Source organism: Leptosomus discolor, chromosome 7 (assembly GCF_034619465.1).
Source record: "Leptosomus discolor isolate bLepDis1 chromosome 7, bLepDis1.hap2, whole genome shotgun sequence".
NCBI lineage: Eukaryota > Metazoa > Chordata > Aves > Leptosomiformes > Leptosomidae > Leptosomus > Leptosomus discolor.
The window spans coordinates 48447103-48463128 of record NC_141397.1 but is presented as its reverse complement, the minus strand read 5'-3'; the positions used below and the strand labels follow the sequence as shown (position 1 = coordinate 48463128).

Sequence of the window (16026 nt, the reverse complement as noted above, 5' to 3'; positions counted from 1 at the left end):
CAAACAGTTTCGAGCTTAGATGTACTTTATTGTATATTTCTAGTAAAATACTGTTTAATGTTCTTTACAGTGAATTGATGCCTTGCCTGCCAAAAGAGGGAATCTTTGCTGTTGATACTATGCTAAAGAAAGGAAATGCACAAAATACAGACGGTGCAATATGGCAATGGCGAGATGACAGGGGTCTCTGGCATCCCTATAACAGGATTGACAGTCGAATAATAGAGGTAGTAATTCCACATGTTTGTGTGGTGGTGTTTTTTAAATATGCTTGCAGTTGTATAGGGAATTAAGAGCTTTCTTTACAGCTTAGAAAATATCAGCTATGTTCTTACTCAAAGAAACACATGAGTTTCCTCAAATGTCCTGGTGTAATGTTGTGCTATTTTAGTATTCAGTAATGGGTGAGCTTCTTGATCACTGTTCTTAATGTATTTCTGTTAGTTACTATTTTGCCCACTGTGTTGCTTCTCTCCTCACTTTTCATATAGCTTCCTGTTTGTTAGGGATTTCTCAACTTTGAACTCTTTCTTGGTTTTAGGCAGCTCATCAGGTTGGTGAGGATGAAATAAGCCTGTCTACGCTTGGCCGTGTCTATACTATTGATTTTAACTCTATGCAGCAAATAAATGAGGATACTGGAACAGCACGTGCCATTCAGCGAAAACCAAATCCTTTAGCCAATACAAACACTAGTAAGTACACCTTAGGAGACACCTGGTGTCTCTAGCTATGGCTAAGTTATGCTGGGTTATGCAACAAGTCCGCTACTTAGCTAATACATGTCTCATGGTTCCTGTGGAACATCAAGCTATTCTGACGTACGTAAATGAAGACAGCTTTACAACAAACTGAAAATGTTGAACTGTATTCTTTTCCTGGGAACTGAAAATGTATGAAACTGTGGGGGAGCTGGGGGTGTTCCTAGCTTGGGATTTGAAAAAAGGTTTGACGTCTTGAAAGAGGAGGATTTGCACCTATGTTCTTGCTGTCAGTTTTACTTCTGGTTCTTAAATTGTATCTTTTTGATTCAAGAGCCAATACTAATTCAGCTTTAACAAAAGAAAGTAATCATTAGAGCAGAGGTGCAAGGAACTATGCATTAACTTGTTGCACAATTTGTCACAGGTGGACATTCAGAATTGAAGAAGGATGATGCTCGAGCACAACTGATGAAAGAGGACCCAGAACTGGCAAAATCCTTTATCAAAACATTGTTTGGTGTTCTTTATGAAGTATATAGTTCTTCAGCTGGACCTGCAGTTAGACACAAGTGCCTTAGAGCAATTCTTAGGATAATTTATTTTGCTGATGCTGAACTTCTGAAGGATGTGCTGAAAAACCATGCTGTTTCAAGGTGGGTTCATTAACCATTGTGAATGAAACTAATTTTGAGCTTACAACTGAAACTTGTGATTACTTTTTTGAGTCATCTTTTTCAGGGGAAAATTGTACTTCTAAAATCTTCTTTATTTCCCAAAAGCTGAGGCTGGCAGTTCTTTGGGATTTTTTTGTCTTAGATTTTGCAGTAGGTGACACCTCTAGGTGTTCTTATTAGAAACTTAGATTGCCTATATGGCCATATGTACTAGTAATGTCTAATATTACCATTACTGTTTTCCTGGTTTCTAAAACTTGCCTATAAACTTTTCTGAGGGCAAGATGGCTTTTGAGGTAATACAATGTGAACAATAACAGACTCTGATGTCATTCAGCTGGTAAGTTCTATTCATGAAACCTCTCCTACATGTTATAGCATAAACTTAGGGATCTAGGTAAAAGGATGCAATTGGAAAATAAACTGACTTTTTTCAAAGGCAGTACCAAGTTCCACAACACCATGTTCTTTAAAGGAAGAAAACTCTTTCTATTCCTTTATGCCACATGTTAAAACTTATTAAAAGTGATTTAGGTGGGAAGAGGACTTTTTCAATCCTTTTATGTATAGATTTTACAAAAGCACAATGAAATCTGTTTGCTTTAGTCTGCAGTACTATGTATGCAAGATGAACTGGCTTGATTATTTTTTAAAGCAGCAAAAAATGAAAAAACAAACCTAATTCTAATAAATTATCTGTTTTAGTCATATTGCCTCCATGCTGTCGAGTCAAGACCTTAAGATAGTAGTCGGAGCACTGCAGATGGCAGAGATTTTAATGCAAAAGTTACCTGACATTTTTAGTGTTTACTTCAGAAGAGAAGGTAAATTTTCCTTGCTTCCCCCCCCCCGCCCCCTTCTCTCTTCACCTCCTTATTTAGTATTTTAGAAGCATGTATGTGTGGAGAATCCATATCCTATACCCCCTGCTTCATTCCCCCTGCCCCTCAGCTGTAAATCTTCTTGAATAATAAAGGCAAATCCATGTAAGCTGTCTTGATATGACTAGGGAGGAGCTGACCAAGACTCTGGAGGAGACAAGCTTGTTTTTTCTGAATCTGAAATAAGTTTGTACAGGCTTACTAGATGCTAGTGAACTTACATTTAGACTGAAGATGGTTTGCTGAAATTACATGGTAGTCTTACTGGACAAAACTGATGAATCTTTGGCAGGAAGTCTTTGTTCTAATCCACTGGAGACTTTTGGTTTTCTTCAGTTACTGTTTGTGCTGCTGTCATTAGTTGTTTGGTTTTTTTAACTATGTATAGGCTAACTTTTTGAAGAAAGGATTGAATTGCTTTTAAAACTTAGTGTTGATGGATGGGGTGAGCCAATGCTGCCATAGTCAAAACAGAGTTCAAATAACAGACTTCTGTCTTTTCAAACGTCTTTGTCCCTGCTGCCCCCCTCCAAACTCCCCCCCACCAAACAGATTTCTTCTTTTGCAAAGGGGTGATGCACCAAGTGAAAAACTTGGCAGAGTCTGAGGCTCTGCTAACAAGCCCACCAAAAGTATGCACTAATGGGTCAGGAACGCTGGGTACCACTACAACAATAAGTACTGGAACAGCCACTGCTGCCAGTAATGCATCTGCAGATTTGGGCTCTCCCAGCTTACAGCACAGCCGGGAGGATTCTTTGGATCTAAGCCCACAGGGGTAAGTGCACTTTTTGTTGTGAAAAAATCTGTGGGTTTTGGGTTTGGGTTGTGTTTTTTTTGAGGGGTTGTGGGGTTTTTTTGTTTGGTGTGGTGGGGTTTTTTTTAAGTCTTTACTGACATGGGCTGCTACAGTATCATCTGCATTTTGCTGTGATATTTTCCTCTAAGGAACTAAAATGGAGTGGTATTGAAGCTGTCAGTGGGTAGTTTTGATTCATTTTGTGAAATGTTAAAAAAACAAACAAACAAAAAACCCCCCCCAAAAAAAAACAAAACCAAAAAACTAGTGACCTGATAGTTATGATGTAATGATATGAAACAATGTGCTGTTTGGGGAGAGATTGGAGAATGCCAAGAGCAACAGCTGTAGTCTTGTGTAACTCTTGTAGACAGGCTGTTTCTTTCAGAGAAGTGATAGCTATGGTGTATGATTCCTTTCTGCTGGAGACAAGAGGAAAAAAAGTTATCCTTAAGTTATTTTGTTGCAATGTAACATTTTGAATGCTTGTAGAATTAAAATCTCTTGCGGGACTAAATTGTTTTAGTGTTACACAATTTGCCTTTATTTTAAAGTTGAAATGTTTGTCTTAATGTATTGTCATAGTAAGGAATTTCATTTTAAACCAGAACTGAAATACGTGAACTTGGGAAGTGTAGGGCTTGGTGAGTAGAAACTCCATAAATTGTTGGAATAGTGTTTTGTGGGCTTTAATAGGGGAGGCAGGTCAAATATCCAGTGTCTTTTGGTGTTTATTCAGTAGAGATTTGTGGTATGGTTTTTTAAGCGTATTCAAATAAATGAGTAACTAGATGGTTACATAAATAAAAACATGAAAACTATGAGAAACTTTTATTTAGTGGCACTTTTGGCTGTATGTGTCTGCTCATAGTAGAAAGGTGATAGCAAGCAAAACTCCTTTCTGGATGGAGTAGGCACTTTGTTATTCCAATTAAAATAGAGTTCAGTCCCCTTCTGCCAAAGCTCATTATTCCCTTGTGCCTTCCTTGTTATGGGATGGAACCTTTTTTTAATTGTTGAGGAAATAGCTGGTAGATGCATTGTAAACTGATGAATGGGTATGTTTATGACTGTGGTGGGTAGAAACCTGTTTATTTTAAATTTGGACAGACGACTGAGCGATGTTCTAAAGAGAAAAAGACTGCCAAAACGAGGGCCAAGGAGACCAAAATACTCTCCTCCAAGAGATGATGACAAAGTAGACAATCAAGGTAAATAATTCTTAATGTGATACTGTCGTCTTTTAAATTTAAAAGCAAGCTTATAAGCTGTCAGAAGTACTAGCTGTAATAAACCTGTTGATTCTCTTAATTTTGTCCTTTGCTTCTTCCAGCTAAAAGCCCTACAACTACTCAATCTCCTAAGTCTTCTTTCTTGGCAAGTTTAAATCCTAAAACATGGGGAAGATTAAGCACACAGTCCAACAGTAATAACATTGAACCAGCAAGAACAGCGGGAGTAAGTGGTCTTGCAAGGGCTGCTTCCAAGGATACCATTTCCAATAACAGGTATACACACAAATCAAAATACTTGTAATGTGATATTGACTTTGAGGTGCAGCTATTTTCTTATGATAAGCCCTCGGCTGATTAAGTAGCACCTATCGAAGAAGTTTGAGCTTAACCGCTGTTAAAATAACTGTGGAAGAAGAATCAAGAAATTAAGGTAGAGAAAACAGCCTCTTAATAGTTTTAAGTAGAATGCTGGGGGAAAATTGGAGAATTGGGAAGAATGGTGCAAGAAGTAATGTGTAGAGAATAGACCCTTTACTGTGTTGTGTAAGAGGGAAGGTTCTTTTTCCTATGACTGTTGTTAAACATGGGGAAAATGATACTCTGGCTGTGTTTACTTGTAATATTGCAGTATGCAAATGCTAAGTGTGGCTGAATGCCTTTTTTGTGCTTCTTTACAGAGAAAAAATTAAGGGCTGGATTAAGGAGCAAGCCCATAAATTTGTAGAACGTTATTTTAGCTCTGAAAACATGGATGGAAGCAATCCTGCACTAAATGTATTACAGAGACTTTGCACTGCAACTGAACAACTCAACCTCCAGGTTAAAAATGGCAAACTTACTTGGAGTAGGGGTGGGAATGGAAGCTGTAGTAGTATTTAGGAGGAAGCTAGAGGAAAGCTGACCATTAGACAATATTTTAAGCATAGTTTTTGTTATCTTAAATGATGATACAGTGTTTCTTAACTTGCAATGGTTTGTTTGGGATTTTTTTAGAATTAGTATATAAGCTCTGACCCATAATTTATGATAAATGACAAGTATTAACAAGAGTTTCTTAATTCCTGGCAAGGTGTCATTTACACAGCATTTTATTTCAAATTTTAAAACGTGACAGTTAAGTATTAGGGATTAACTTTATACGTAAAGAACACAGTTTGTAATAAGAACTTTGGGGGTGGGGGGAAGGACAAGAGGGAAGTAGCATTTTGTTGAAAGGATAGAAGAAATACAGATTAGGCCGAATCTACAGCATCTCAAGAATGAGCCTTCTCAGGCAGTTGCGATCCTTGATAAGGTGGTCTAAATCTGTAACTTCTAAAGTAGCTAAACAGATGAGTTATATTCTGTGTTTTGACCTAGGCATTCATTAAAATATGAAGCTTTCCCTTCTCCTCCTGTCTCCCACACAGATGTCATGTGAAATACATACCAACCTGAGTTTTTGGGGGTTTTTTTTTTGTTTGGTTGCTTTGTATTGTGTGGGTTTTTTTGTGGGTGTTTTTCCTTAAAAACTTCTGTTTGGAGCTCATCTTTACATTGCATGAGACAGAAAATGGGACCTTGCATTTCTCTTAAAACAGGGAAAATGTAGATGTTGCCTCTAATGTCTCCTCTTCAATAGAGAAACTGATTATCCTGAGATTATTTGCCCTGTCATTGCTTGTATTGAGTACTGTACACTCCAGTCTTTCCCTTTTTTTTCTCCCTCCCTTTAGAGCTGTTCCATGCAGTAGGAGGAAAAATAGTATTTTTTAGGCCCTTAATACCTGGGTAGTAAAATACTGCCTTCATATTTTTTAGGTGGATGGTGGAACAGAGTGCCTTGTAGAAATCCGTAGCATTGTCTCGGAGTCTGACGTCTCCTCATTTGAAATCCAGCATAGTGGATTTGTTAAGCAACTGCTGCTTTATTTGACATCTAAAAGTGAGAAAGATGCTGTAAGCAGGGATATCAGATTGAAAAGATTTCTTCATGTGTTTTTTTCTTCTCCAGTAAGTGTTCTTGTTTACTGCTTTGTCATTCTTAGTTGTCTTTCTCTCAAATTGTACTTGTCTGTCCATCTGAGAGGTTCAGCAATGACCTTGATTTAAAGATGGAGTATGGGAGGAATTTTTTGTTTGTCTAAGCTGTATAACACAACGACTTTAACATGGTTCTGTGTCTTTACAGGTCATAAACTTTTTAGAATACCCTGTAGTTATAGAAAATTCCACACAAGTGGAAAAAAAGTTCTAAAATGGCTAGTCATCTGAGTCTTGAACAACTTGAAAGTTGTTCCTGACTTTTAAGAAGCTGATATGGAAAGAGCTTGGATAGTAATCTTATCACTTGCTCTCTTTAGTCCTAAATACTGCAAGAAACTAGATCATCTGGTTTTTAAAGGAAGAAATTTAAAGTGAAAGAGGGGAAAGTAGGTAACTACAGCTTCCATGAAACATTGTTCATGGTTAAGGGTGAACGTGTAAAATCTGTAGGGCTATTCAGTTGAAATCAGCAGAGAAAAGTACGTTCTTTGAAACAGCTCTTTCATAAGCTAGTTGTGTGTCATCTGGTCATCCTGATACTGCTGGTACTTTAAGTGAGAGCAGTGATTCTGAATTTCCTTTGTGTATGGGTTTTGTGTTTTGTTTTTTTAATTAAGAAAAACCCCAACTTGTGTTATGAATTGTTTAAGATGGATTAATTCAAGTACATAACTAAGACTGGAATATATTTCAGCTTCCTGGAGAAGAACCCCTTGGAAGATTAGAGCCATTAGAAAATGCACCTTTGTTGGCATTAGTCCATAAAATGAACAATTGCCTCAGTCAGATGGAACAGTTTCCTGTCAAAGTGCATGACTTCCCTAGTGGAAATGGAACAGGGAGCAGGTAAGGATTAATGCTCAGGTAACAGTTTTGTTGGAAGCTTTTGTTTTCCAACACTTTTTTTCCAGTGCTAAAAGTTCCAAGAAGTAATGGAAACTCCTGACCCTATTAAAGAGAAAAGCAATTACACAGTTAGCTTCTTTTATTCAGTTGAAGATTGAATATTCAACTAAATGTTTGCTTACTATCTTGAAATTTCTCTTACTTAGATTGGGGGCAGATGTGCACTTTTAAATGTAATTTCTGAATTTAAGCTTTAAAAATTCAAACGTCTTCCTTGTCCCCATGAAACAAACACTGGAAAGAAATAATGTATTTGTTGTTATGACGCTGATATTTTTTAGTGAAGTAATTAAGCTGCTGAGAGTTTGTATTCCAGTGCTAGACTTTTTGTTATCCACATAGGTTCTATAGGATGATGATGGATTGAGTGATAACTGTTGACTGTCAACATAGTTTAAAATAATGGTAGACCTATCCTGTGTCATAAGATAGATGAAGTTTGGAATCCAGCTTGTTATTTGTGTGTTAAGTAACAAATTTGAGTCACTGAAGACATATTTCTGTGATTTCTTTTTGATACTTCAGTACTTTTTGATTCTTCAGTAAATCAACACTATTTTTCATTCAGTGTGTAGCAGTAGTAAGTCTATTTCAGTATAAGTTGCATATAAGTTCTGAAGGTATTTTGTGATGCTCACTAAAAGCTCAGTTTGGTTATAGTCATTCTTGTGACTATGTAGAAATTGGGAGGGGAAGAACATTGAAAATGAATTTTGGAAAACTATTCTTTAAAGAAAGTTTGAAACACCAGATTTTGAAATCTTTCAGGTAGTAAGATAGTGTGGAGGTTTTTTTGGTTACTAATTGTGACACAACATCCATTACAGTAGTTAGATTAATACTATAGTGTTAGGCTTTAATACATCTAATCTGATTAAAATTCAGCGCTTGTTTTTTGTGAAAATTAAAATCCATGGGAATAAATGCGATACACAGATTTCTAATACTTCAAGGAATTGTCTTGATACTGGCTTTTGCAAATAGTATGTGCTCTGTAATCTCACAAAGCTTCATAATATGCACTACTTCTGTAAAAAGTGGGATAACTACAAAAGTTATAAAGCTGCTAATCATAGAAGCAAAATTCTGTTTTTCTTTTTAATAGAAAATTAAACATGGGAAGTCAGACTACTGCAGCATTGTTTGACTGCTAGTTTTACTGTAGATTATGTCAATGAGGATTTTGAGGCATTAAGATTTGCTAGTCTTGCACTACCATCTGGAAATAGAAGCAGCCCGAGATATGAGGTTTGTGTATAAAAGTAGCTAGCTTAATTATTGATAGATATATAAACTATATTTGGCAAGAAAAAACAGAGGAGCTTTCAGTTGTCTCCTTAGGTTCTTATTAAAAAACAAATGAATGGATACTTGAATCTTCCACCCCCAGTTCTGATCCTTATTGCACTGCAGGTAAATGCAGCTCTGAGTCTCATGTGGCATCAGCTGACCACTGAACAACTTCAGACCTCAAAGGTGGTCAGTATAGGCCATATTGTAATCAGACGTTAGACTAGACTTTCTCTTAATTTACATGGCTTCCAGTGGAAGTGAGATTTTTCTCCAACTTGGATTCTGGTGTTCCTGCAGAATAAAACTTTTAATCTGTTTATCCAAATCTTGATAACCTATTTTTAGAGAAATAGTCTGAGAAATAATACTCTAAACAAGTGAATTTGTAAACGCATGTATAAGCCTATTTTAATGTAGTTATGGTTATTAGATTCTTTGTGTAGCAACTTTTTTCACAAATTATTTTGAGTTTTTCTCTTAACAGAGGATCCCAAGCTTTAAAATTCTTCAATACACATCAGCTAAAATGCCAACTGCAAAGACATCCAGACTGTGCTAATGTGAAACAGTGGAAAGGTGGACCTGTGAAGATTGATCCTCTGGCTTTGGTACAAGCCATTGAAAGATACCTTGTAGTTAGAGGTACGTATGTATTACACAGTTGTATGTGTTTTGCTTCTTGGGGTGGTCGCTACGGTCAGTAGTGTAGAGTCTGTAAAAACCTGTGAGAATTATACTGAAGACAAATGGGATGGTACCTATAAATGTATTTTGCGTACAGGAAAGGAGACTAAGGCTACAGAGAATCCTCCCTTTTCTGGGACAAACTTCTTTCCTATTGTTAACAGATCAGTCTTAATACTAACAGAAGTATAATCTAGACTGTCACATTGGCTGTAATGCCAAGGCATTTGTGATATTGAAATTATTTCTAACATGTCTGATCCTTAATTTTTTGAACTGATGTATTTTGGACCATTTTAAACAGTGGAGTTGATAGAAGTCAAGAGTATGAAAGCATTGCTATGTTTCATGTAAAAACAAACGAGGATGTATTTCTCCTCTCTTGCCTCAGGCTATGGAAGAGTTAGAGAAGATGATGAGGATAGTGATGATGATGGGTCAGATGAAGAAATAGATGAATCTTTGGTAAGCTTTTGCTCTGAGGGTAAGGGGAGGGGAGGGAACAGTGTGGGAAGGTGCTTAAAGAAAAGCTAGCAACAAGTTTCCTAAACTGTGTGTTTTTTGTTTTGTTCAGGCTGCTCAATTCTTAAATTCAGGGAATGTAAGACATAGACTGCAATTTTACATCGGAGATCACTTGCTGCCATACAACATGACTGTGTATCAAGCTGTTAGGCAGTACAGTTTGCAAGCTGAGGAGGAGAGGGAATCTACAGATGATGAAAGCAACCCATTAGGAAGAGCTGGGATTTGGACAAAAACGCATACCATTTGGTAAGTTGGGTAGAGAAATCAAAGGACAAGTTCTCCAGTTTTCTAAATGTATATGCATAAAGAAAATTAGAATGTGGCTGGCTTTTTGTTTGTTGGATTTTTTTTTCTTTTTCCCCTCCAAAACTGAAGTTTTGAGTTTCGTGATGTACATGAGATACTTAACTCTTAGTAAAAATCTATTGTTAGCTACTGACGTTTTCTAGCCCATGAGCGAAGCTGGTGAACAAGAAATGGGGAGTCTTAAATGACACCTGCTAGATGGAGGGAAGTTGTTAGTTACCTAACAGTAAAAATCACAAACAATAGAGAATGTGTCTGCAGTCTACAAATAATGGTCAACTTCTTAGTGGATTGCTGTATGTATTCTGTGGACATACTTTGCAGGGAGCAGTATTGACTCATGACTGTGCTAAACATTCTAGCATTCAGCAGCATCTTTTTCTTTGTAATATTTAAATGATGTATTCAAAGGCAAAAAACCCAAACAAACAATCAATAAAAAAAAAAACACCCCAGAAAACAAACCACTTCATTTTTTGTGTGTGCGCCTTGTGCTGCTCTTCCAGTTCATGGAGCCAGAGGGGTCCCACTTTTTCTCCCCCGTGAATACTTTGCTTCTGAGGGCCTAGCTTCAAAGGCTGGATCTTATCCAATGCATTGTTCTCATCTTTCTGCTTTTAACTGTCATTTAAGTAAAATTCTGGTAATCAAACAACTAACACTTTTGTAACTGCTTTTGTTTCCATGTAAGGTAGTGTTTCACAAACATGTTTTTAACTTTTAATTACTTTTTAGGTACAAACCTGTGCGAGAGGATGAAGATGGTACTAAAGACTGTGTTGGTGGTAAAAGAGGAAGAGCACAAACTGCTCCCACTAAAACCTCCCCTAGAAATTCTAAAAAGCATGATGAATTGTGGCATGGTGAGTGTGTTGGCTTGCTAATATGTTAATTTGTGAAATTTCTGGAAGGATGGGGAGGAAGAGTGTTTAGAGACACCATAGTGTTTCTTTTAAAGCAAGCATAGTATAAGAAAAGCACCTATCCATGTGCGTATTAAAACTAAAAGTAAGATGCTTACTGAATTGTCTAACTAAACTAAGTGAATACTATGACTAATACTGCCTAGGCTCCTAATAATCAAATCTTGGGAAGACTTCCAGTTAATTTGTTCTGGTAACATTTTCTTTTTTCCTGCTAGATGGTGTATGCCCTTCGGTATTAAATCCTCTAGAAGTTTACCTCATATCTACTCCACCTGAAAACATAACATTTGAAGATCCCTCATTAGATGTTATTCTTCTTTTGAGAGTTTTACATGCTATCAGTCGATACTGGTATTACTTGTATGATGTGAGTAGAGCACTTGTTTTGAAACACTTTCATACTTGATACAGACAACTCTGTCCTCAAAATAGACGCCTTCCCCTGTCTGCCCCCCCCCATCAAGACAGAATAATGCAAATACTATCATCTTCCCCTTTAAGTTCAAAGAGCAACATTATTCCTGAAAAGAGAATGAGTATTGAAAATCTGCTCAGTCTTTCTTTCATGACTTGGACTCTGTATGACCAAAGTGAGAATAGAAGTGTTTTGGTTTTTGTTTTTTTTTTTTTCTTGTGGTAAGCAAATTAGAAGCATAGAAAAACCCTGTTAACAAAGGCATGATATTTCTTCCAGTATTTCTTTAACTAGAAGTACATTGTTTTTATTTAACACAGAATGCAATCTGCAAGGAGATAATTCCAACGTCAGAGTTTATCAACAGTAAACTGACAGCAAAAGCAAACAGGCAGCTTCAGGATCCTTTGGTAATTATGACAGGAAACATACCAACTTGGCTGACAGAACTTGGAAAAACATGGTATGAATGACTTGCTGTATAGTATTTCTAATTTGAGTTCAATAGACCTCTTGGCTAAGCAGCACAGGTGTGTCATGTTAGAAGGCTTTTGAAAGTACTGAGAGAGAGTAAAATGTAGTCACAGAAGTCTTGCTAAGTTACAGTGACACTTAGCTGAACATTTATGCCTATATTGCATAGTTTAAACCAAATAGGGAGGGATAGACTAGCTGCAAAGTTTGGACCACTTCTTAGATGAGTTCCTGAGCAATTTGAAGTTTTCTCATTTAAATAATAGTACTTGATTATTCAGGTCACTTTTTCTCCTGTTAAACTGCTTAATAGCATTTTTGTCATACCACATTTGTCTTAACATATTCAGTGTGGTACAAAGAAAAGATTTTTATCGTTACTGATAAAATATTATAGATAATTTTTATAAAGCTATATCCATAGTACTTTGTAGTATCTTGATAGAGAGCGTAAGCTGTAAAACTGTTTAGAAAATGGGGAATCAGGCTTGGCATTCTTGGACTTTTCAGGCATGTTAATTGAAGGAACGTTGGTGACAATTGTCTGGAAACATGTACTCTAGAAAAACTATTTGGTTTTTCATTTTTCAAATAATATATCTAAATTTCTTCATAAACATTCCGCATAACAAATGATGAGTGTTTATATATTCTTATGCAAACATCTGTAGCAGTATTTGTTCTGTAAAACTGCTTTTTCATGTAAATGTCAGTGGAGGACTACACTGTTAATGTACACATGCCTTTGAGAATAGTAGAACTGATAAATTAAACAAAGAAGTTTCTCAGGTAGTCTTTCATTTATGAATGATAGACGATTTCAAGTGTTTTTTGAAAGTGGTGGAAGGTAGGATGCTGGTGTTGCTGTAGGCAGGTTCCTTTTTCTATTTCGTCCCAAATAGGGGAGCTTGAGCCACCTTCTTAAAATCTTTGATCTAAGTGAGGTTTACTAAATGCAAAACAGGTGTGAATAAGTAAAAAAAAATAATACTTATTTTTCTGATATAAACTTTCCATAACCGAGGCATTGAAGTACTTTGATTTATATTTCTGTAGAAGTTAGAAGTTTCTGGAATTTCTTATGGTTACTTCTTAAATTAAATTCAGTCTCTAGATTCTTGCTTAGAAGCGTTGTAACTAAAACTGAAGTGTGTTCTGGAAGGCTTACTTTAGAGGCTGCTTTCACCACAGTGGTTAATAAAGCACTAATTTCAGGCATACTACGTTTCTGTGGCGTTTTAAACTAAACTTAGTTGTAGGTGCTAGTTGGAATCCAGCTAACTAATCCAATGCTCTTTGCAGCCCGTTTTTCTTTCCATTTGATACCCGTCAAATGCTGTTTTATGTAACTGCTTTTGATCGTGATCGAGCCATGCAAAGACTACTGGATACTAATCCAGAAATCAATCAGTCAGATTCCCAGGATAGCAGAGTGGCACCGCGACTGGACAGGAAAAAAGTAGGTATATCTTGTTTAAAAATGGAATGAGTTATCTGTTTATTTTTATATTGTTTTTAATAATATAATTGTGAGCAAGATTTATTTGTGAAACTTCCGATTTTGATAGTATACCAATGAAGCAGACAGATGTTTGTCTCTATTAATTTAAAAGCCCCCGAGTAGAAAGCACAAGGTCTTCTAGGCGTGTGCCGCTAGGTGGCAGAAAGGGCTAGAGTATGCTACACTGCTTTCTCAGAGCCTGCGTAATTCTGGAGTCTTAACATAGTTTCTGAAACTATACTCCAAGAATGAACTTTAAGTTTTAGGTTACATTAGTGATATTTCCATATTTTAGCTTGTAAACCTCTTTTGCTTTATGTAGATTTTCAGAATAATTGAAGCAATAGGATTTAGACCCTTGTTAACTGAATAAACAAAAACATTGTCCTTGTATTCTCGGAGAGTATTAAAGTCCTGTCACGACATAATTAAAACTAAGTTGTTTTTTAAATTGAGGGAGTCTTGGGTGTCTCCCTTGAGTCTGGAGAGATGTTATCTTAAAACAAGATCTGCTGTACAGTGTAGATTTGCTGAATGGGCTTGAATACCTCTGGGGGAAGAAAGATAAGAGACATGAGAATCTAGTTCAACTAGAATATAGCTTCAAACGTAGGAATCCTAGTGCTGTTGTAGGTTGTTTTTTTTCTGTCTGTGGGTTTTGGTGATGTGTTGTGGGGGGGTGTGCGTGTGTTGTTGTGTGGGGGTTTTTTTGGTGTTTTTTTTTCTTGTTGGATATTTGCTTCATTTTTTTGAAACCTGCCACTTTCCCTACTAGAGAATCTGCAAGGGCAGGGTATAAGAGTATTCCTTTAGGTTGCTGGATTTTGGCATCTTTATTCTGTGTTTTCTTCTCCACTTATTAGTTTGAGGTATGTAACATCATGTGACAACACTTCTCTGCTATGTTGTAGTCCTACTGCCAGATTCTTGTCAAGAGTAGTACCTATTAGTTACTGATACAAATGTAAGATTTTTTTTTCATTTTATATTGAACACTTTTAATTCTAGTTAGTTTTCATATAAAAGCAAGAATTACTTTATCAAAGTATAAGCTTACAAGTTGTTGAACTGTGAAACTATTAGCATGGGGTGGAAAAACTTGCATAACTATTTTTTTTTCCTGTTGTAACTACCTTGGGACCTGGGACTTACAGACATAATTTCACTACTTAAAACTTCTCTAATATGTAGCGCACTGTGAACAGAGATGAGCTGTTGAAACAGGCAGAATCTGTGATGCAGGATCTAGGCAGTTCAAGAGCCATGTTGGAAATCCAGTATGAAAATGAAGTAAGTAATACCAATGCAGACTAATTTAACCGCTTTTTACTGAAGATTAATACAAGAAAGCTACAACTTTTCTAGAATGACTTGGTTAGACTCCTGTTCCTTCCCATTGCTGGTGCCACAAAATCTTGTCAATTAGTTATCCCTAATTCACTTGGGTGTGATCTTTAGTTGCTAGGAAAAAATCTTCCTGATCTACTAAATTTCATAATCAGTCTTATTCTGCAGAGCACGATTTTTTTTTTCTAATTGTAAGCAAACAGCTTTGCATGTTTTCTCTATAGTATGACCATTAGGTGGTTAATTCCTCTGTTCTGTTATTCCCTCTGCTATATGGTCTTTCCAAGCTCTCTGTCATACTGTGAATGTTGGCAGTTAGGTTCTTCAGATGCTTTTTGCAATGCAGTCGTCTTTATAACCAGTAATGTACTATATTTCTCAGACTAAGTAAAGATTTTGATATTTGAACTGACCTAATGGACTTGTTTGTTTATCCCATTTTCCCCCTCCTCTCCCCATACCCTCCCTCCCCCCTGAAGGTTGGCACAGGCCTAGGCCCCACACTAGAGTTCTATGCACTTGTATCTCAGGAACTACAGAGAGCAGACTTAGGCCTTTGGAGGGGAGAAGAAGTGACTTTAGCCAATCCAAAAGGTAAATATTTTACTGCCTAAACTGTCAATATTGGTCTATTATTGAATTGATTCTAAGTTGACTTTAATTATGTGATTAGCTTTGAAAGAGCACCTTGGTTTGTGGTCAGATAATAATGCTTCATAAGATAGTGTGTGATTATCTTGGTGGGTTTTTTAATTTTATAAGGAGCTTTAGGTTATGGTGATGTGATAATTGCCTTCAAACTTGCATCTGGAATGAAACTAGCAGTATTGAACGTTTTTTTTTTTTCTTTCTTCCTCAACAGGAAGCCAGGAAGGTACCAAGTACATCCATAACCTTCAGGGCCTTTTTGCACTTCCTTTTGGTAGAACAGCCAAGCCAGCTCACATTGCAAAAGTTAAAATGAAGTTCCGCTTTCTGGGAAAACTAATGGCCAAGGCAATAATGGATTTTAGACTGGTGAGAATAAAATGGAAAACATTATTTTGAAAGGTTAAATGAAAATTCAAGTTCTGACTATGTTGGGGGAGGAAAAAAAAGCATTGAGTTGCACAGAATTATTTTCAGCGCTGGCAGGTGGTGGGGGGGGGTTGAGAAAGAAGCAGCTGAACTTCTGAGGGGGGAAAGGGTAGTGTATGTTGAAGACCTTTGCAGTGGCTTTTGAGACCATAGTGAGAAAAGGAAAAGCCATTGCCTGCCATGTATTGCAATCTCTCTCCAGTCTTCTTTCAAGATAGTTTTGGGCTTATTTATTGTTGCAGCTGCTGGAT

The 16026-nt window shown here is 36.7% G+C and overlaps 1 protein-coding gene across 3 annotated transcripts in view; it reads left to right on the top strand.

Moving 5' to 3' along the window:
* TRIP12 (thyroid hormone receptor interactor 12) overlaps window positions 1-16026 on the top strand; it is an 84424-nt gene that overhangs the window by 55425 nt on the left and 12973 nt on the right. For 2 of the 3 annotated variants that reach the window (XM_086468642.1, XM_086468643.1), the window contains 20 exons: window positions 71-227; window positions 542-695; window positions 1129-1357; window positions 2084-2202; window positions 2830-3037; window positions 4169-4269; window positions 4392-4566; window positions 4971-5112; window positions 6094-6285; window positions 7013-7164; window positions 9002-9159; window positions 9593-9666; window positions 9776-9975; window positions 10771-10898; window positions 11177-11328; window positions 11697-11839; window positions 13153-13309; window positions 14543-14641; window positions 15178-15292; window positions 15561-15715. In XM_086468642.1, coding sequence (XP_086324768.1) covers window positions 71-227; window positions 542-695; window positions 1129-1357; window positions 2084-2202; window positions 2830-3037; window positions 4169-4269; window positions 4392-4566; window positions 4971-5112; window positions 6094-6285; window positions 7013-7164; window positions 9002-9159; window positions 9593-9666; window positions 9776-9975; window positions 10771-10898; window positions 11177-11328; window positions 11697-11839; window positions 13153-13309; window positions 14543-14641; window positions 15178-15292; window positions 15561-15715 — 3010 coding nt within the window. Of the gene's footprint in view, window positions 1-70; window positions 228-541; window positions 696-1128; window positions 1358-2083; window positions 2203-2829; window positions 3038-4168; window positions 4270-4391; window positions 4567-4970; window positions 5113-6093; window positions 6286-7012; window positions 7165-8986; window positions 9160-9592; window positions 9667-9775; window positions 9976-10770; window positions 10899-11176; window positions 11329-11696; window positions 11840-13152; window positions 13310-14542; window positions 14642-15177; window positions 15293-15560; window positions 15716-16026 lie in introns of all 3 variants that reach the window. The other variant, XM_086468641.1, reaches the window with a different exon arrangement.